General features: G+C 47.3%; 1 protein-coding gene and 1 long non-coding RNA gene across 2 annotated transcripts in view; both read right to left on the bottom strand.

The window, feature by feature from the left end:
* Positions 1 to 12,964, bottom strand: part of DLG4 (discs large MAGUK scaffold protein 4) — a 170,284-nt gene extending 157,320 nt beyond the window's left edge. The window contains exons 1-2 of the mRNA XM_075206113.1: positions 12,841 to 12,964; positions 11,831 to 11,904 (exon numbers count right to left, since the gene is read on the bottom strand). Of these exons, the coding sequence (XP_075062214.1) occupies positions 11,831 to 11,904; positions 12,841 to 12,934 (168 nt within the window). The 5' untranslated portion in view covers positions 12,935 to 12,964. The remainder of the gene's footprint in view (positions 1 to 11,830; positions 11,905 to 12,840) is intronic.
* Positions 11,942 to 12,285, bottom strand: LOC142150927 (uncharacterized). Its single transcript, XR_012691109.1, has 3 exons — positions 12,238 to 12,285; positions 12,130 to 12,186; positions 11,942 to 12,078 (listed from the first exon to the last, which is right to left on the bottom strand). It is a non-coding gene; the product is annotated as an uncharacterized LOC142150927 (long non-coding RNA).
* Positions 12,965 to 22,463: the final 9,499 nt, after the last annotated feature.

Here is a 22,463-nt window from a genome sequence, read left to right as displayed (position 1 = left end):
GAGACACACAGAGGAGAGAGAGACACAGAGACAGGAAGTTAGGAGAGAGACAGAGAGGAGGAAGGTGAGACACACAGAGGAGAGACACACACAGAGACAGGAAGGTAGGAGAGACAGTGAGGAGGAAGATGAGACACAAAGAGGAGAGAGAGAGACACAGAGATAGGAAGTTAGGAGAGAGACAGAGAGGAGGAAAGTGAGACACACAGAGACAGGAAGGTAGGAGAGAGACAGAGAGGAGGAAGGTGAGACACACAGAGGAGAGAGAGACACAGAGACAGGAAGGTAGGAGAGAGACAGAGAGGAGGAAGGTGAGACACACAGAGGAGAGAGACACACAGAGACAGGAAGGTAGGAGAGAGACAGAGAGGAGGAAGGTGAGACACACAGAGGAGAGAGACACACAGAGACAGAGAGGAGGAAGGTGAAACACACAGAGGAGAGAGACACAGAGAGACAGGAAGGTAGGAGAGAGACAGAGAGGAGGAAGGTGAGACACACAGAGGAGAGAGACACAGAGAGACAGGAAGGTAGGAGAGAGACAGAGAGGAGGAAGGTGAGACACACAGAGGAGAGAGACACAGAGAGACAGGAAGGTAGGAGAGAGACAGAGAGGAGGAAGGTGAGATACAGAGAGGAGGAAGGTGAGACACACAGAGGAGAGAGAGACACAGAGACAGGAAGGTAGGAGAGAGACAGAGAGGAGGAAGGTGAGACACACAGAGGAGAGAGACACACAGAGACAGGAAGGTAGGAGAGACAGAGAGGAGGAAGGTGAGACACACAGAGGAGAGAGAGACACACAGAGACAGGAAGGTAGGAGAGAGACAGAGAGGAGGAAGGTGAGACACACCGAGGAGAGAGACACATAGAGACAGGAAGGTAGGAGAGAGACAGAGAGGAGGAAGGTGAGACACAAAGAGGAAAGAGAGACACAAAGACAGGAAGGTAGAAGAGACAGAGAGGAGGAAGGTGAGACACACAGAGGAGAGAGACACACAGAGACAGGAAGGTAGGAGAGAGACAGAGAGGAGGAAGGTGAGACACACAGAGGAGAGATAGACACAAAGACAGGACGGTAGAAGAGACAGAGAGGAGGAAGGTGAGACACACAGAGGAGAGAGACACACAGAGGAGAGATAGACACAGAGACAGGACGGTAGAATAGACAGAGAGGAGGAAGGTGAGACACACAGAGGAGAGATAGACATGCAGAGACAGAGAGGAGGAAGGTGAGACACACAGAGGAGAGAGACACATAGAGACAGGAAGGTAGGAGAGAAAGAGAGGTGGAAGGTGAGACACACAGAGGAGAGAGAGACACAGAGACAGGAAGGTAGAAGAGACAGAGAGGAGGAAGGTGAGACACACAGAGGAGAGAGACACACAGAGACAGGAAGGTAGGAGAGAGACAGAGAGGAGGAAGGTGAGACACACAGAGGAGAGAGACACACAGAGACAGGAAGGTAGGAGAGAGACAGAGAGGAGGAAGGTGAGACACACAGAGGAGAGAGACACACAGAGACAGGAAGGTAGGAGAGAGACAGAGAGGAGGAAGGTGAGACACACAGAGGAGAGAGACACAGAGATAGGAAGGTAGGAGAGAGACAGAGAGGAGGAAGGTGAGACACACAGAGGAGAGAGACACACAGAGGAGAGATAGACATAAAGACAGGACGGTAGAAGAGACAGAGAGGAGGAAGGTGAGACACACAGAGGAGAGAGACACACAGAGGAGAGATAGACACAGAGACAGGACGGTAGAATACACAGAGAGGAGGAAGGGGAGACACACAGAGGAGTGAGAGACACACAGAGACAGGACGGTAGAATACACAGAGAGGAGGAAGCTGAGAAACACAGAGGAAGAGAGACACAGAGACAGGAAGGTAGGAGAGAGACAGAAAGCAGGAAGATGAGACACACAGAGTAGGGGTAAGAGTCACATATATGAGGGTAAGAGATACACAGAGGAGGTGTAAAAGACATATATATATAAAGAGTAAGAGACACAGAGTAGGAGTCAGAGTCACATACATGAGGGTAAGAGATACACAGAGTAGGGGTAAGAGTCACACAGAGGAGGATGCTGTTCCCGTTAGGGAGGAAGGAGACTTAGGGGTAGGGTTCATTAGTTACCCTAACCTGTAACTAATGAACTATCAGCAGCAGGTTTTAAAGTGCAATTTTTTGTATAAATTAATAGTTATCTATAGTGAAGCCATTAGTGATAACTTGTTTCCCAGCTATATAACAACAATTAGCAGTTATTAAGTGTTTCTTGTAATCAGGCTGGGGCAGCTCTTATACAGAGCTATTTCCCATATCGATGTACTGTATATCCCTGGTATGCCCCTTATCAGCGGGTTCTAAACATATATTATTATAATTTTTTTATAAGACATCCGCTGCATTGTACAGTAGGTGGGATGAAAGGGGAAGACAAGATAGGTAATGTAACATAATATAATTATTACAGATGAACAGTGGTTGAGTGAAAGCGAGTCATGACTCCATTTTGATATACCATTTATATCTACATGAAGTTACCATGTATCTACATACTAATGTTCAGTTTGAGATTAAAATGTCAATCTCAATTCATTCTTTTGGCTAAGCTCAAGTGCATTATCTGACTTTGTACGGTTGGTTCGGGAAGGCTGGTGGTGTTTGGAGACCAAGGTGCCTGTGCCTCCAGGGGACCTGAAAATGCACTTGTTTTGGAACTGGAACCCTCACCTTGCATAACCCCGGGGTAAAGGTGACTACCCGAGACTGGCGGTAGAGGCGCTCCCGAAGACACATGTATATAAATATGGAATGTGAATAACACAGACCAACAACAAAAACATTTTCTTTTAGTAATTAAGGATATTTGAAAGAAATTATAGCATTTTGTGGTTGTGTAGAGGCCTGTCCAAGAGCTCCGGTTCCGGTGCCCGTGAAGAGGGCGAACATGGATCCGGAGGCTGCCGCTGTGACCCTGAAGGGACCGAAGATGGCTCTGGCTGCTGTGCCCATGAAGAGGGCGAAGAAAGAACAGAAGAGGAGCTACTCACCGATCCAGCGTTCCAGCGGTGAGTATTACATAGTAACAAAGTAACATAGTTGATGAGGTTGAAAAAAGACACCAGTCCATCAAGTTCAACCTATTTTGGATCTCCTGCGATCCTGCACTTATATTTGAAATTAATCCAGAGTAGGCAACCGCCCATCTGTTTCAATTTTGAAAATCCCCCCAGACTCAATATTGCAATCCAATTTTTACCCTATATCCACTACTATCCTTTATTTTAAATTAACGGTCGTATCCCTGAATACACCTTTCCGCTAAAAATTTGTCTAACCCTTTCTTAAACATATCTATTGAATCTGCCATCACAACCTTCCCTGGCAATGAATTCCATATCTTGACTGCCCTTACTGTAAAGAACCCCTTTCTTTGCTGGTTGTGAAATTTCCTCTCCTCTAACCTTAGGGGATGACCACGTGTCCTGTGTATGGTCCTTGGGGTAAAAAGTTCCCATGAAAGCTCTCTGTATTGACCCCTAATGTATTTGTACATAGTAATCATATCTTCTCTTAGACGCCTCTTTTCTAAAGTAAACATCCTAAACTGGCTAACCTTTCCTCATAACCTAATGACTCCATACCCTTTATCAATTTTGTCGCCCTTCTCTGAACCCTTTCTAGTTCCAAATTATCTTTTTTATAGAGTGGTGCCCAGAACTGTACTGCATATTCAAGATGAGGTCTTACCAACGATTTATACAGTGGCAAAATTACACTGTCTTCCCTTGCATCTATGCCCCTTTTTATGCATGCCAATACTTTGTTTGCCCTTGCAGCTGCTGCTTGACATTGAGCACTATTGCTAAGTCTACTGTCTACGAGCACTCCCAAATCCTTTTCCATTATAGATTCTCCCAAATTAATTCCATTTAATATATAGATTGCGTTCTTGTTTTTGATCCCTGAATGCATAACCTTACATTTATCTGTGTTAAACCTCATATTCCATTTAGCCGCCCAATCCTCCAGTTTATTTAAGTCCCTCTGTAGAGAAGCTACATCTTGCTCTGATTTTATTACCTTACAGAGTTTAGTGTCATCTGCAAAAATAGAAACTTTACTCTCTAAACCATCACCAAGGTCATTAATAAATATATTAAAAAGGAGTGGTCCCAGCACGGAACCTTGAGGTACTCCACTTAAGACCTTTGACCAATTAGAAAATGTTCCATTTATCACAACTCTCTGTTCCCTATTCTCTAACCAGTTTTCGATCCAAGTACAAATTTTGATTTCTAGACCCAGTTCCCTTATTTTGTAAACCAACCTCTTGTGTGGCACTGTATCAAAGGCCCTTGCAAAATCTAAGTAGACCACATCTACTGTCCTGCCCTGGTCTAAGTTCCCACTAACTTCCTCGTAGAAACTAATTAGATTAGTTTGACATGACCTATCCGTCACAAATCCATGTTGATTCCCACTAATAATTTTATTCTTTCCTTTCCGCAGGTCTTGGCAGCGGAGGGAGGATAAGTCAATCAGGGCTCACCTTTCCCCGCTGGCCAATCGGCGGCTGGATGAGTGAGCCAATTACGGCTCACCTCCGGCCGTTCAAAAGATTGGCGCTGCGGCGAGCCAATGAGCGTTTGCGGCGGCGGCCAGTGATGACGTTGTGCCGGCCAGCACCATCTTGTCAGAAGTTCGTCGGCGGAGTCAAGAGAGGACGTCGTGGAAGGTCCGGAGAGATCTTCAATCAAAAAGACGCCGGAAGTGGCAGGGTGCCCTTGTCAGGGCAAGGAGCTACCTTGCCACTGATAATCACCGCTGGAGACGTCGGCGGGGAGCCGTTGTAAGGTCTAGGAGCACCCCCGCCCAGAAGACTGCCAGAAACGCTGCGCCGAAGAGGAGAAGAGGACCGTGGCCACAGTCGGGCGCTAGGCCCATGGGCATTTGTTAGGGGCATAAGGCCCAGGGAAATGGGTACAAGGCCCGGTAAGAAAAGTTAGGGGGCACAAGGCCCAGTCTACTAGGGCACAAGGCCCGTATAGGTAGTTAGTGGGCTTAAAGGCCATAGTACATAAATGTCACAAGGCCCTAGGTAGTGGGCTAGTGCCCATAACTAAGTAGGCCACAAGGCCTAGTGAGAGTGGGTTAGGCCCACAATGTGACAGGGCACAAGGCCCCAGTTAGTGGCCTAGAGGCCCATGGTGTAGAGCATAAGGCCCTGGTTGTAGTCGGTGGCATGAGAGCCCTGAATAGAGTAAGGCGCGGTTCTGTGTGTAAGGTGAGTACACTAGGTGGAAGGCAACAGTAGAGCAGAAGGCTCCTGTTAGAACTGTATTAACCGGCTGGTTAGATAGTAGCTGTGTACTTGAGTGGTCAGCCTGCCATATTCTGTAACAGAGTTTTATTCCGTCTGTGCGGTGAATATTTCCTTGTGTATTGTGACACATAGCCAGGGAAGAATACACCGTAGTTTTTCCGTCCCATAGGTCCCTGGGGTTACGCTGGTTTCCAGAGGTGGTGATCAAGTATCTCACTGGCAGTGCGACACAGCTCAATTGAGTTCCAGGGGCGGCCCGTGGTTCTGGTTGAGTGTCCCAGTCCTCAGTTCTGCGCAGGTTCTCTGGCGGTTCCGGAGTGGGATACGTGTTCCGCCTGAGTGGAGGCAGTCGTTGCGGTTCCGGTGGTGACGATCAGCGGTTCCGTGCGGCAGTCGACTCTCAGGGTGGTGTGCTGTTCCAGTGAGCCTCTTTCGGGCCTTGTGGGCCTTGGTCCTTAGGATTCCGTGGGTGACCCCATAGCAAGAAGACAGTCTTCTTGGTATGACCTGGGTGAGGGTGTTAGGGAACAGCCCTCCAGAATAGACCGTGAACACCGGCTGCTGTTCCCCCGTAGAGTACAGTGAGTAGGTCCCGGTAGTACACCACACCTAGTTGTAGTCATCGTTATATAGTTGAGTTGCGTTACCAGCCATTAGTAGTTGTTAGGGTCGGGTTGCCTGTTGTAGTAAGTAAGTAGTTTGTGGGTGTACACCTTAGTCTCACCCCCAGAGTAGAGGGAGGCTGTGTGTTCTCTGTTGCCCACAGGTGTCTGGAAGGAGCAGGAAAGCAGGGACCGGAGGTTGGAGTGCCCGGTGAGTATAGTGCTCGATTCCCTCTTCCGGTTAGGCCTTCACTGAGAGGTGAGTGGGGTACTTGAGGCGGGACTGTTCCTGGTCTCAAGTGCTCATAGTCCCCTGCGCCCTTGGCAAGAGAAAAACGAGGGTGGCGGCAAGCGAGCTTGACTAGAGTGTCTTCGCTCATTGCTGTGGTCTCGGCCAGCCCTTTCCTGGTAGGCACAGCCGTAATTTCTGTCTCTTCCCCAGAGGGACGTGGCTGGAGGTGACAGGGGTTTCGTTGCTGGTCTGCTGGGATAGGACATTGGCTGGGGCATCGGAAGCGGACAGGAGGTGACTATCGTTTCTAAGATAAGTTCATCTGTGTGCGTCTGTCCTGTTCCCCGCAGGAGCTACAGTTGCTGAATTAAAAAAGTTTTTTTGAATTGGCTCTAGTTCTTTATATAATGGATACCCTAAATTAACAGGAAACTTAGCCATAACACATGGATATGGGAATCTACCAGAATATTCTAGAAGGTGTTCTGTGTATGTTAGGGAATTTATACTGTAAGCTTTAATGGGGTAAGGAATGATATGAATGAGTTCTCTGTACAGCGCTGCGGAATCAGTGGCGCTATATAAATAAATGATTATGAGGATGATGATGGTTGACAGGGAAAAAAATCATTCTCCTACTATTCCATATCAATCTGGGACTCATGAAACGATTTGTTAAGGCCTTGGACAAAGATCGTGATTGCTTTAAATACATGTGTAGATCGTTTCCTGGACTATGTATGGAAAACCTGAAAACTGGAATCTTTGATGTCCCTCAAATTGAAAAACTTATCAAGGATTGTAATTTCATAATATTCATGAATGGTGTTGAAGCTTCTGCCTGGTGCAGTTATGTCTCAGTTGTCAAGAACTTCGTGAAGAAGATAATTATGAAGAACTGGTGAAAAACATGCTCACAAACGTCAAAATGTGGGTACTAATATCGGCATAAAGATACACTTTCTCCATAGCCACTTACACAGACTTCCGGATAATCTTAGTGATATTAGTGAGGAAGAAAGGATATAAAGGTGATTGAGAACAGGTATGAAGGCAGATGGGACAGATGATGGCTGACTATTGCTGGAGCTTCCAACATGATTGTCCTGATAAGAAATATGTAAAACAGACAGGTGAGATAGGCCAATAGTTGGCCTTCCCACACAAGTAAGTGTGTATAACTGACATTGATGCAGATTTGCTTGCCAAAAACATCTGTCTTGAACATGCAATTAAAAGTCCACATTCTGAGAACTTAAGAGGATAGAACTGGACACTGGCTAAGAATACATGTATAGATGGAGAAATGATGGGTGATGATTTACACTATGTGATGGAAGACTGGTTAATTATTTTTTTCATTGAATCAGAGAAAGCATATGCATCGGTGCCAGAGTAACAAAATCCTTCATTAAGACCAGAGTGGACACCAGACCTCAACTACGGACAGCGTCATTAGTAGACATTTAAAAGACTTTGAGAGGGCACAATGTTAAATGGTCAAGATGGCATTGGCCTTGGGCCATGTGACAGGATGGACCGCCTATGCTACAGTCTGTTGTGTTGCTGGGGCCGGCTGGACTTGCCCTGCCACCTTTCTTTCTCCCAAATGCGCCCTCTAAACGACGTAGGAGGGGATTTTGCTGCTGCCACCAATAGGCTCCTTAGCAGCACATAGAACCGCACCCTTCTGGGTAACTCTCGCTGCTAGTGTAACCCCTTGCTGGTACACCAGGACTGATACCCTGACCTCTTGCCTTCAGATAAGGGTTGCTGTGGATGGTTCCCCCTGGCCTATCACACAGGACAGAGCTGCAAGTAGCGGGCAGAGCGTTTGTATTGGATGCTGGTTCCTAACCTCAGAACAGCCGGATAACAGATTAGATGTGGTTTAATCTGTAGGTCACAGGAATTACAACAGGCATCAAAGCGAGGTCCTTAAGCAGTGATGTTTATTACCTCTGGAAGTCCTGGAAAGGACTGTTACATGCACTACTTGCTATCAAATGACACCATTTAGGTGACGTCACTTAGGCATATTGAGACCTTGTACGGTCCAACCCAGGCAGCCTGGAGCTTGTTCTGACGCGTGGGCAACAGAACAAGGACCATCCCCCCTACCTCCAACACTATGGCGCATGCACCCTGATCATATCAAGTCTTCTGTTTGGCCTGCGCTTCCGCTAGGTCAGCCTGCGCGAGCCCCATGAGATTCTCTAACCAACCTCTGAGCTTTAACACATACTCCACCACAGAGACATCCTGAGTGGGTAACTCACTTGTGAACGGTGTCCCTTGATTGGTTAGGATCTCACTAGGGAATTCTACTCTACTAAATACTCATAGAAGCGCGTCTCCTTCCTTTTCCGCAGTTATGGCAGACAGAGCTATAGCCTCAGGATTCCTTGTGGTGTAGTCCACCACGGTGAAGCTGTACCTCTTCCCCGATCTACTTCTTCCCCGATCTACTGTGCACAGGCAGGGAACCTACTATGTCCACAGCCACTCGCTGAAAAGGTTGCTCAACTATTGGCAAGGACCTGAGGGAAGCACAAGCACTGGGGCACCCAAGACGCTGACACACTTTACATGACTTACAGTAGGCCCTGACGTCATCCGACATTCCCGGTCAGAAAAAGTTCTGTGTTAGGTGCTTAAGAGTTTGTTCTCTTCCCTGGTGTCCCACCATAGGGATTTAGTGGGCAACTGACATCAGTTGCGCGCGAAAGCTCCATAGTACCACCAGTTGAACTTGTTCCCGGACTGGTCTATTCTCATCTACCTTTGTGCCAGGTCACACTCCCCACCTCAATCCCTGGAAGGCTGCTGCCAGCTTGGTGCCTGATACCTACCAGTGAGGGATCAGAGAGCTGAGATGCCCTGATCTATTTCCTGCAGCCATCACAATCGTCAGGAAACTCTTAAGGGGTTACTAGGGTCAGTCAAAGTGGGGTCAGTCAATGAGAGGTCACTGTGGTCAGCTATACTCAGCAATGATGCTGGCATATTGCTAAGGACAAGAGCATCACCGGGCTCCCCCATAAGATCAGGCTGGCAAGAGACAACATCCTCTGCATTGCTAGGGGACGTAGTCTTTTCAGAGGCAAGGAGCTGGCTGGTTCCTGAAGACATAGCAGCTTGAGACATTTTCTCTGGGATGGCTGATGCTGTGGTTGTTGGCGATGGCTGTTATTTAGCAGCTGTGGTCTTTTCCTCTGGGCTGGATTGTGCAGGTGTAGATCATAATGAGTGTAGGCTGGCAGCTTTGTTCCAGGTAACAGAGTTGAGAAATGCACAATTCCACTGTTGGGAGGCCATCTATAACGGCAACATCTAGCAACTCCTGGCCATCTTCTGAGTCCAGATACACCCTTGCTACAGGCACTTCCTTCTCCAGTCCCTCTGCCACAGTAACTCTGGCAGTGCGATGCTGCAATGCTGCAGTGCTGCAGCAGGATCAATAACATGGGGACTCACTACAGTGCTTCACACCCCTGAGTCTCTAAGTCATTCTCCCTGCAGGGGTCTCACTTGGATCGGCTACAGGTTCCGCCACATGTTTTTGGGGGTCTTTTGGACAAACAAGTGACTCTCTCCGCTGAGTCACTTTCAGAGCCTCCACACTTCATTGGGCTGTCAAAGGTGGAAACAATCTCTACTGGCTCACCTTTGTCAGTTATGCAAGTCAGTCAGGCCCCAGGACTTAGATTAGGGGCACAAGTCTGGGGTGCTGGGGCTGTGGGACAGTTCATCCTTAGGTGACCGGTTTCCCCGCAACTGTAGCACTTCTCCAGCCTGGGCTCCGATGGACTCTGATAACTCCCAGGAACAGGGCTGGACAGTGGCGAACAAGAGGTACCCGGAGGGTTGGATACTTGCTTTTGGGGGTGAGTAGAGGAGGGATGTCCACCTGATTGTACAGTCCTTTTGGGTTGGCTGTTAGCCTGGCGCTTCTGCCAGTGTGGCCTCACTGCCACATACTGATTCGCCAACTGGGCTACTTCAAGGGTGGCTGGCTTCCTTTCCACATCCATTCTTTCACCTCTGATGTTCATGGCGGTGAAACTGCACTTGGCACATCAAGTCTATTACCTTCTCCACAATGTGGGCACCTGCTCCACGAACCCACTTCCTGGCAGACTCCCGCAGCAGGTTGGCAAACTCCTTATGGCGTGTAGTTTCTAGGCAAGGTCCCTTAACTTCTGATGATAGGTCTCTGGGGTAATAGTGTACCGTTTAAAGGGTGCCCTTTTTACCATATCACTGTCCGCACAGTCCTTTGAGGGAACCCCAAGGTAGGCCTCCACTGCACGTCCTTGCAATTTGGGCACCAAATGATTAACCCAATCTTCTCTGGGAACAGCGTGTAGCCTGCAGGTCCTTTCAAATACCTGGAGGTGCTCATCAATATTCCCCACACTGCCCTCAAATGGGCTGCATGGCTGGCGCCCTTCCCTCTTGACGTCATGCCTCGCTGACCTGCGTCTGCTCAGCTGCAATTGCAATGTCCCCTAAGGGTGCCAGCTGGATCCTTAGCCCGGCGGCCCTGTGCTCATCATAGATCTGGTTCTGCTGGTACTCTGTTGAGAAATGGTCTGGAGGTCTGGTTCACCTTGTTCCCCTTTTTTAACTGGGCCGCAGCCTTCGCCACTGCCGCCATCAGTTTCCTCTGCCGCATTACATAGAGTCTCAAGGTCCGTCCTGGACATGTTGGCGTAATCCGTCATCCTGTGCGTTCTCCTGGTTGCAGTTATTGCTCTCCTGAATAACTCAGATCTCCTAACTGGTGCAAGAAAATCCACCTGGGGTTATCCCACCGCTTGCCACCAGAAATCTGTGACAGGATGGACCTCTTATGCCACCCTGTTGTGTTGCTGGGGACCGTCTGGGCTTTCCTTACTACCGTCCCCTTTCTTTCTCCCAAATGTGCCCTCTAACCGCAGTAGAAGGGGCTTTTACTGCTGCACCCCTAGACTCCTTAGCGCACCTAGAACCGCGTCCTTCTGGCTAACTCTCGCTGCTAGTGTACCCCCCCTGGTGGTACACCTGGGCTAGTACACCTGACCTCTTTGATATACAAACAAATATGTAAACTGAGGAATAGAGAAATAATTGTCAGTACAGAGTCCCCACAGATTGTTGGGTGCAGGTATAGCCTATCAAATCTTCGGATGTGTTCAACCAACAGGGGTCAGACTGTGAAGAATGTCCATGTCATGTCCAATATATCAACTATATTTACACAAATAATTATTTGCTCGTTCTTTGCTGAAATCATCACCTTCTTCAGTGTCCAGTAGTATATCGCTATTTCTTAGTTTATTTATTTGTTTGTATATAGTTCTTTTTGAAAATATTCAAAATAAAGTTCCCTGGGAAACGATGTGACAGGTTGCATATTGGGGACTGCAGTCATTTAAGTTACTGTGACATCACTGGCCCCAACCCTTTGTATGATGCATGCAATAGACAAGAGCATTCCTACAAAGCAAGTTGAGAGAAGCTCCTCCCTCCTTACATGGCAACCGAGGGTGGGACAGAGCCTGGTGGCTATAGTTATGTATAAATGCTGCAGTTATTTAATGTATATTATTCTTGAAAAACATTTCAGACAGCGGATATATTTACCAGTGAATGCGCAGTAACAAGTGGGGAATTTACCTTTTCTATGGGCCTCCTGCTTAAGGTGACCAGTGGGCAATGGGTCAATGTAACCTCATAGTATTCCTGAATATCTGGAGGAGGAGGAAATATAACTGTTATTGAATTTAGCACTCTCTTACTGCACCACCTAACTAATTACCCACGTACATCCCTCACCCAACTCAGCTCACTTACACTGCACCACCTACCTAACTACCTACCTACATCCCTCACCAAACTCGCCTCTATTACACTGCATCCCCTACCTACCTACCACAGCGCTCACCAAACTCACCTCTATTACACTGCACACCTACCTAACTACCTACCTACATCCCTCACCGAACTCACCTCTATTACACTGCATCCCCTACCTACCTACCACAGCGCTCACCAAACTCACCTCTATTACACTGCACACCTACCTAACTACCTACCTACATCCCTCACTGAACTCACCTCTATTACACTGCATCCCCTAACTACCTACATCCCTCACCGAACTCACCTCTATTACACTGCACACCTAGCTAACTACCTACCTACGTCCCTCACCTCTATGACACTGCACACCTACCCAACTACCTACCTACATCCCTCACTGAACTCACCTCTATGACACTGCACACCTACCCAACTACCTACCTACATCCCTCACTGAACTCACCTCTATGACACTGCACAACTACCCAACTACCTACCTACATCCCTCACCGAACTCACCTCTATGACACTGCACTCCCTACGTTCCTACCAACCTACACCCTCACCCAACTCACCTCTCTTACATTGCACCCCTACCTACCTATCTACACCCCTCACTCAACCCAGCTCCCTTACACTCCATCCCCTACCTAACTACCTACCTACATCCCTCACCCAGCTCAGCGCTCTAACATTACAACCCCCCAAACTAATTCCCTACAATAGGACCAACTCATCTGCCATAAACTGCCTTCCAGCAACCATGCATCTCTCCCACATTAATAACTTGAATATGAGTGTATCCAACATTCGCTCTTCCTTACCCAGCAGAGCTTGGAACAAATTACTCTGGAATATACGAATAAGATTCTCAGCTTTAACACGTAGGGCGTCATCGAGTGCCAGTGTGTGCTCCATGATATTCAACAGAGTCTGTGTATCTGAAATATAGAAACCATCTCAGGTATAATAAACTTCAATAGCCTGATCCTCTCCATAACCTGCTATGTCAGGTAATCTGTTTCAATCAGCCACCGACTAACTATAATGCCATGTTTTTTCGATATAGGGGTACCATGCCATGTTATCGTCATTGTGTGTTTGTATGGAGTAATAGTCAGACAGATGGGACATACATGAAACCACTAAACATACTGACTTGTACATGGGTATGCTAGAAGACACTGCCCATGAGAGTTTACATTCTAAATGGAGGGGGTAGTGAGAGAAAATAGGAGTTGGAGGGTCATTAAGCTTAGCGGTCCAGGTGAGTAGCAGAGGATATAAAGCCCACTGGTCAAGGTCAAGCCCACTGGCACACTTCTTCCCCAGTAGGAACCAACTGACATTTGTTTTGTTTTTGTTAAGTTAGTCAAGTGTTCCCCGTACCCTCCCTCAATAAATGAGATCCAATTTGAACACATTGGATAGAGTTAACCTGTTATTCAACTACACCTTTACCTTGACCCCAGATAATTTCTTTAAGGTAAATCCAATTGTTTAAGGATCTTTGTCCCTAGACTGGCCAGTGCCTTTGCCACAGGAAATTGGGGGAGAGATCAAGTAAATGTTATTGCCTGGTTCAGCTCCTCTACCAGACTCCCTCAAATAGTATCCCATGTTCACATGGACAAGAGAAAATTAAAGCAAAAGGCCTAAGGTATGAGAATGAATAGTAGACAAGTGTCCCCTTATAGAATGCCACCAAGGGATAATCTGCTTTCTTCTGGTCCCCTCTCCTTGAATAGTAGTAGCCACTACCTTAGGAGAAGCAAGCATATTACGAGACCCTCCGCAGATCACTCATTTCATTATAAGACTGACCATAGCCTACCCATTTCATTATAAGACCCTCCACAGTCCACCCATTTCATTATAAGACCCTCCACAGTCCACCCATTTCATTATAAGACCCTCCACAGACCACCCATCTTATTATAACACCCTCTACAGCGACCCATTTCATTATAAAACGATCCACAGCCCACCCATTTCAATCTGAGACCTTCCACGGCCCACCCATTTCATTATAAGACCCTCCACAGTCCACCCATTTCATTATGAGACTGACCACAGACCACCCATTTCATTCTCAGACTCCCCACAGACCACCCATCTCATTATAACACCCTCTAAAGCCGACCCATTTCATTATGAGACCCTCCACAGACCACCCATTTCATTATAAGACTGACCACAGACCACCCATTTCATTCTCAGACTCCCCACAGACCACCCATCTCATTATAACACCCTCTAAAGCCGACCCATTTCATTATGAGACCATCCACAGACCACCCATTTCATTATAAGACTGACCACAGACCACCCATTTCATTCTCAGACTCCCCACAGACCACCCATCTCATTATAACACCCTCTACAGCCGACCCATTTCATTATGAGACCATCCACAGACCACCCATTTCATTATAAGACTGACCACAGACCACCCATTTCATTATAAGACCCTCCACAGTCCACCCATTTCATTATGAGACCCTCCACAGACCACCCATTTCATTATGAGACCCTCCACAGTCCACCCATTTCATTATGAGACCCTCCACAGACCACCCATTTCATTATAAGACTGACCACAGACCACCCATTTCATTCTCAGACTCCCCACAGACCACCCATCTCATTATAACACCCTCTAAAGCCGACCCATTTCATTATGAGACCCTCCACAGTCCACCCATTTCATTATGAGACCCTCCACAGACCACCCATTTCATTATAAGACTGACCACAGACCACCCATTTCATTCTCAGACTCCCCACAGACCACCCATCTCATTATAACACCCTCTACAGCCGACCCATTTCATTATGAGACCATCCACAGACCACCCATTTCATTCTCAGACTCCCCACAGACCACCCATTTCATTATAACACCCTCTACAGCCGACCCATTTCATTATAAGACTGACCACAGACCACCCATTTCATTCTCAGACTCCCCACAGACCACCCATTTCATTATAACACCCTCTACAGCCGACCCATTTCATTATAAGACTGACCACAGACCACCCATTTCATTCTCAGACTCCCCACAGACCACCCATCTCATTATAACACCCTCTACAGCCGACCCATTTCATTATGAGACCCTCCACAGACCACCCATTTCATTCTCAGACTCCCCACAGACCACCCATTTCATTCTCAGACTCCCCACAGACCACCCATCTCATTATAACACCCTCTACAGCCGACCCATTTCATTCTCAGACTCCCCACAGACCACCCATCTCGTTATAACACCCTCTACAGCCGACCCATTTCATTATAAAATGATCCACAGCCCACCCATTTCAATCTGAGACCTTCCACGGCCCACCCATTTCATTATAAGACCCACTACAGATGTCTGCTTTCATTCTGAGACTCTCCACAGACCACCCATCTCATTATTACACTCTCCACAGCCCACCCCTTTCATTCTAAGACAATCCACAGCCTACTTATTTCATTCTGATACCCTCCACAGCCCACTGGTTTCATTCTGCTACTCTCCACAAATCACCCATTTAATTCTGAGACCCTCCACAGTACACTTACTTCACTTTTAAGAATTTAACAGCACACCCATTTTATTCTGAGACCTCACACAGCCCATCCATTTCATTATAAGACCCTCAACAACAAACCCATTTCATTATGAGATTCTCCACAACCCACCCATTTTATTATGAGACCCTTTATAGCCCACTCATTTCATTCTGAGACCTCCCACGGCACACCCATTTCATTCTGAGACCCTCCACAGCCCACACATTTCATTATAAGACCCACCACAGACCACCAATTTCATTCTGAGACCCTCCAAAGCCCATTCATTTCACTATATGAACTTCCGCAGCCCAACCATTTCCTTCGAGACCTCACACAGCCCACCCATTTCATTCTGAGACTCTCCACAGACCACCCTTCTCATTATAACACTCTCCACAGCCCACCCCTTTCATTCTAAGACAATCCACAGCCCACTCGTTTCATTCTGCTACTCTCCACAAATCACCCATTTAATTATAAGACCCTCCACAGACCACCCATTTCATTATAAGACCCACCACAGACCACCCATTTCATTCTGAGATTCTCAACAGACCATTCATCTCATTATAACACTCTCCACAGCCCACTCATTTCATTATGATACCCTCCACATACCATCCATTTCATTCCGAGACCCTCCAAAGCCCACTCATTTCACTATATGAACTTCCACAGTCCATCCATTTCATTATGAGAACCTCCACAGCACGTCTATTTCATTCTGAGACCATCCACAGCCCACCCATTTCATTATCAGACCCTCCACAGACCACCTATTTCATTATAAGAAACCCCACACCCTGTCATGTTCTGATATGTCTCCACTATCCACCCATATACCGGTGAGCGTTTCAAGGCTGCAATGTACCAATAATTGTAAAGTAAAGGATCATCAGATCGCCTAGGGTCCTGTCCCGGTACTAGAGGTGGGAGTTCTAATGAGGACAGAGGTGGGAGAATATAGCCCAGGTACCTTGTTTTTTGGCAGGCATCTCTGTGCTCCGGGGACAGTTAGTAATCTCTTAATCTCCCGGGAACATCTGGTGAATAATCAGATTAACTGGGATTTCCAGGCCTGCAGGATTGTGGGTATTGTGGTCCTCTGACGTGACCTAGTGATAACCTGTATGTGGGAGTTGTAATTACACAGAACATGCAACGGACATGTATTAAGTACACGTAACAGTGCTCTGTATAGTGAGCTATCCGGTATTCAGTAAGTAAAGTGTGCATTATCTGATGTCCCTTATATAACACTGTGTGCCCGGCTCCCCTTATATAACACTGTGTGCCCAGCTCCCCTTATATAACACCGTGTGCCCGGCTCCCCTTATATAACACCGTGTGCCCGGCTCCCCTTGTATAACACCGTGTGCCCGGATCCCCTTGTATAACACAGTGTGCCCGGATCCCTTTATATAACACTGTGTGCCCGGCTCCCCTTATATAACACTGTGTGCCCGGATCCCCTTATATAACACTGTGTGCCCGGATCCCTTTATATAACACTGTGTGCCCGGCTCCCCTTATATAACACTGTGTGCCCAGATCACCTTATATAACACTGTGTGCCCGGCTCCCCTTATATAACAGTGTGTGCCCGGCTCCCCTTATATAACACTGTGTGCCCAGATCCCCTTATATAACAGTGTGTGCCCGGCTCCCCTTATATAACACTGTGTGCCCAGATCCCCTTATATAACAGTGTGTGCCCGGCTCCCCTTATATAACACTGTGTGCCCGGCATCCCTAATATAACAGTGTGTGCCTGGCTCCCCTTATATAACACTGTGTGCCCGGCTCCCCTTATATAATACTGTGTGCCCGGCATCCCTAATATAACAGTGTGTGCCCGGCTCCCCTTATATAACACTGTGTGCCCGGCATCCCTAATATAACAGTGTGTGCCCGGCTCCCCTTATATAACACTGTGTGCCCGGATCACCTTATATAACACTATGTGCCTGGCTCCCCTCATATAACACTGTGTGCCCGGCTCCCCTTATATAACACTGTGTGCCCGGCTCCCCTTATATAACACTGTGTGCCCAGCTCCCCTTATATAACACTGTGTGCCTGGCCTCCCTTATATAACACTGTGTGCCCGGCTCCCCTTATATAACACTGTGTGCCCGGCTCCCCTTATATAACACTGTGTGCCCGGCTCCCCTTATATAACACTGTGTGCCCAGATCCCCTTATATAACACTGAGTGCCCGGCTCCCCTTATATAACACTGTGTGCCCGGCTCCCCTTATATAACACTGAGTGCCCGGCTCCCCTTATATAACACTATGTGCCCGGCTCCCCTTATATAACACTGTGTGCCCGGCATCCCTGGTATAAGATTGTGTGCCCGGCTCCCCTTATATAACACTGTGTGCCCGGCTTCTCTTATATAACACTGTGTGCCCAGATCCCCTTATATAACACTATGTGCCCGGCTCCCCTTATATAACACTGTGTGCCCGGCATCCCTTGTATAAGATTGTGTGCCCGGCTCCCCTTATATAACACTGTGTGCCCGGCTTCTCTTATATAACACTGTGTGCCCAGATCCCCTTATATAACAGTGTGTGCCCGGCTCCCCTCATATAACACAGTGTGCCCGGCTCCCCTTATATAACACTGTGTGCCTGGCTCCCCTTATATAACAGTGTGTGCCCGGCTCCCCTTATATAACAGTGTGTGCCCGGCTCCCCTTATATAACACTGTGTGCCCGGCTCCCCTTATATAACACTGTGTGCCCGGCTTCTCTTATATAACACTGTGTGCCCAGATCCCCTTATATAACAGTGTGTGCCCGGCTCCCCTCATATAACACAGTGTGCCCGGCTCCCCTTATATAACACTGTGTGCCTGGCTCCCCTTATATAACAGTGTGTGCCCGGCTCCCCTTATATAACAGTATGTGCCCGGCTCCCCTCATATAACACAGTGTGCCCGGCTCCCCTTATATAACACTGTATGCCCGGCTCCCCTTATATAACACGGCGTGCCCGGCTCCCCTTATATAACACGGCGTGCCCGGCTCCCCTTATATAACACTGCGTGCCCGGCTTCTCTTATATAACACTGTGTGCCCAGATCCCCTTATATAACAGTGTGTGCCCGGCTCACCTCATATAACACTGTGTGCCCGGCTCTCCTTATATAACACTGTGTGCCTGGCTCCCCTTATATAACACGGCGTGCCCGGCTCCCCTTATATAACACTGCGTGCCCGGCTTCTCTTATATAACACTGTGTGCCCAGATCCCCTTATATAACAGTGTGTGCCCGGCTCACCTCATATAACACTGTGTGTCCGGCTCTCCTTATATAACACTGTGTGCCCAGATCCCTTTATATAACACTGTGTGCCCGGCTCCCCTTATCTAACACTGTGTGCCCGGCGTCTCCTATATAACGCTATGTGCCCATATCCATTTATATAACACTGCGTGCACACAGCGGCAGACTGATTTTCCTTGAAAATCGTTCTTCCTCTGCTGAGTCACTCTGTCTGTCTCTACATTTGTTGCCTGTTTGTTTTTTACAGAATCTAATATAAAATTTTTCTACTAACCTACAAGGCCATCAAAATTGCACCAACATACATCTCCTCACTTGTCTCAAAATATCTCCCAACTCGACAACTCCGTTCTGCACAAGATCTGCGTCTCTCTTCTACTCTCATCCCACCCTCCTATTCCCGGTTACAGGACATCTTTCGAGCTGCACCCACTCTGTGGAACTCCCTCCTGCACAATAAGACTCTTCTCTGGTCTACAAACTTTCAAGCGTTCTCTGAAAATCCACCTCTTCAGGCAAGCTTATAATATTTCTCAACCACCCTCTTAAACTCACAAGATTTCCATATTACCACCCTTTACACAATTCACAAAAGACAACAACCCTCTGACTCCAGACCAACATTGCTTTATGACTGGATCACATACTGTGTTTCCCCGATAATAAGACCTACCCTTACATTCACAGTCCAAAATATGCCCTACTCCGAAAATAAGCCCTAGCTAAATCCCAATTTTGTCCGGTCCCTGCGCTACAATACAATGCCCCCAGCTCTGCGCCAAACAGCCTCCCCCCTGCATGAAATGGATGCCGCTGTTAAAGATTTAGCAGTGGCATCCAATCACAGCTGCAGCGTCTCACAGTGAGCGCGCACTCTCTCCTCGTTTTCTGTGAATGACGCTGGCGTGCGTGCCAGCATCATTTACAGCAGCTCCGCGGAGAAGAGTACAGAAAAAGAGGAAAGTGAAGAAAAAAAAAACCGGTAAGGAAAGTATTGTAAAGCAGGACTGAGGGGCATGGTGTGGAAAAAGGGAGGACTGAGGGGCATGATGGGGAAAAAGCAGGACTGAGGGGCATGATGGGGAAAAAGCAGGACTGAGGGGCATGATGGGGAAAAAGCAGGACTGAGGGGCATGATGTGGAAAAAGGGAGGACTGAGGGGCATGATGGGGAAAAAGCAGGACTGAGGGGCATGATGGGGAAAAAGCAGGACTGAGGGGCATGATGGGGAAAAAGCAGGACTGAGGGGCATGATGTGGAAAAAAGCAGGACTGAGGGGCATGATGTGGAAAAAAGCAGGACTGAGGGGCATGATGTGGAAAAAAGGAGGACTGAGGGGCATGATGTGGAAAAAAGGAGGACTGAGGGGCATGATGTGGAAAAAGGGAGGACTGAGGGGCATGATCTGGAAAAAGGAAGGACTGAGGGGCATGATGTGGAAAAAAGGAAGGACTGAGGGGCATGATGGGGAAAAAGGAAGGACTAAGGGGCATGATGGGGAAAAAGGAAGGACTGAGGGGCATGATGGGGAAAAAGGAAGGACTGAGGGGCATGATGTGGAAAAAGGGAGGACTGAGGGGCATGATGTGGAAAAAGGGAGGACTGAGGGGCATGATGTGGAAAAAGGAAGGACTGAGGGGCATGATGGGGAAAAAGGAAGGACTGAGGGGCATGATGGGGAAAAAGGAAGGACTGAGGGGCATGATGGGGAAAAAGGAAGGACTGAGGGGCATGATGGGGAAAAAGGAAGGACTGAGGGGCATGATGTGGAAAAAGGGAGGACTGAGGGGCATGATGGGGATAAAAGCAGGACTAGGGGAGCATAATGGTCATCAATTTATTTCTTATTCTGTCTGTTTTGCACCCCAGACATGAGTGCAAAAAGGAAGAGCTATACCGTTGAGTATAAGAAAGCAATTGTGGAGGACTCACAAGGCAAAAATCTTTCAGCTTTCTGTAAAGAAAAGATGTTGGATCTCCGAATGGTCTGAAAATGGTGAGCGGAGTACAATAAGCTCAGTCAACAGATGGATGAGGGAAAAGCTAAGAAGCGCAGGTCTGGATCAGGTCGGCAGCCCTTATATCCTGAGCTGGAAGACATCTTTGGTGAATGGATTGCTGACAGGAGAGCAAAGGCGTTGGTTGTACGCAGGGCTGATATTCAAGCATTTGCCCTTGCAATGGCACCACAGTACGAAATGGTCCCACAAGGATTCAAAGCATCACAACACTAGTTGGACAGTTTCCTTCAGCCATATGAAATGTCTCTAAGAAGATCAACAACACTGTTTAAGCTGGAAGATGTTGAAGTTATTAAACGTGCACTTGCATTCAAGTCCTTTGTTGATGGGATCGACTTTTCTGAATACCAAACCTGCAATATGATTGCTATGGATGAAACTGCAGTGTTTATGGGTCAAGGATCACGTCAATCTACATTCCCACCACTGGCTACGAAAGTGCACGAGTTACCTGTGTTTTGGCAGTTCATCTAGATGCAAAGAAAGCCACACCTCTAATCATCAGTAAGGACAAGAAAGATAAGATTGAATGTGTTTCAGGCATTCACGTTCTGAAACCGAAAAAGCCTGTAGCACACAAGCAGTTATAAGGAAGTGGCTGGATTTAATGCTGCCACTTGTTTTTCGAGGTGACCAAAGAGGTCTGATAGTCTGGGATTCAGGCAGCACTCACCGTGCTAAAGACATGAAGATCTTCCTTGCAGAGAGAAGAATAGATCAAGTATTGATTCCTGCAGGAATGACTGTCTATCTCCAGACTCTTGATATTCCAATAAATAAGTCATTCAGGGACCATTTGCTCATGGAAGTCAATGACTACATTGAAAATAGAATGTAAAGAAATCAGCGAGGAAACTTTGTGAAGCCCCGTCTGCAAGAGGTCGTGACTTGGGTGAAGAAGTCATGGGATAAAATTACTGACAGCTGTGTCGCCAATGCACGACGAGCAGGCTACCTGGACAAGACATGCTCATTTAAGAAGAGCTATATTGCTGGACATGATTGGGTCCACTTCTTCTGCAGGAAATGAAGGCACAAGACATCCAGATCGGAATTTGGGGTATGGACACTTATGATTATGTTGTTGAAGAAGATGACATGATCATTTTTGAATAAAGGCAGGTTTTTTTTGTTCACACTTACCTGTTTATTGAAATTGCTGTCAATGTTAATTAAAATAAGCCCTACCCCGGGTTTTTTGGCCCCCCAAAAAAATAAGACAGTGTCTTATTATCGGGGAAACACGGTAGCATACCAATCACTTTTTATCCTTTGCAATCTGGCTGGACCAATATTCAGTATGTAGAGTTAACCCTCATGTATCTGACTCCCATTTTCCCTTAGATTGTAAGCTTGCGAGCCACGCCCTCTTACCTCGTTGTCTGTTTTACCCAGTATTGTTTATTACTGTTTGTCCCCAAATTGCAAAGCGCTACGGAATTTACTGGTGCTATATAAATAAATGTAGATGATGATCTTCATCGTCATTTATTTATATAGCACCCGCAGATTCCGTAGCGCTTTACAATTGGGATGATGATGATAATGATGCTATAACACA

Source organism: Mixophyes fleayi, chromosome 4 (assembly GCF_038048845.1).
Source record: "Mixophyes fleayi isolate aMixFle1 chromosome 4, aMixFle1.hap1, whole genome shotgun sequence".
In the NCBI taxonomy this organism is placed as follows: domain Eukaryota; kingdom Metazoa; phylum Chordata; class Amphibia; order Anura; family Limnodynastidae; genus Mixophyes; species Mixophyes fleayi.
This window is presented reverse-complemented; position numbering and strand designations above follow the sequence as displayed.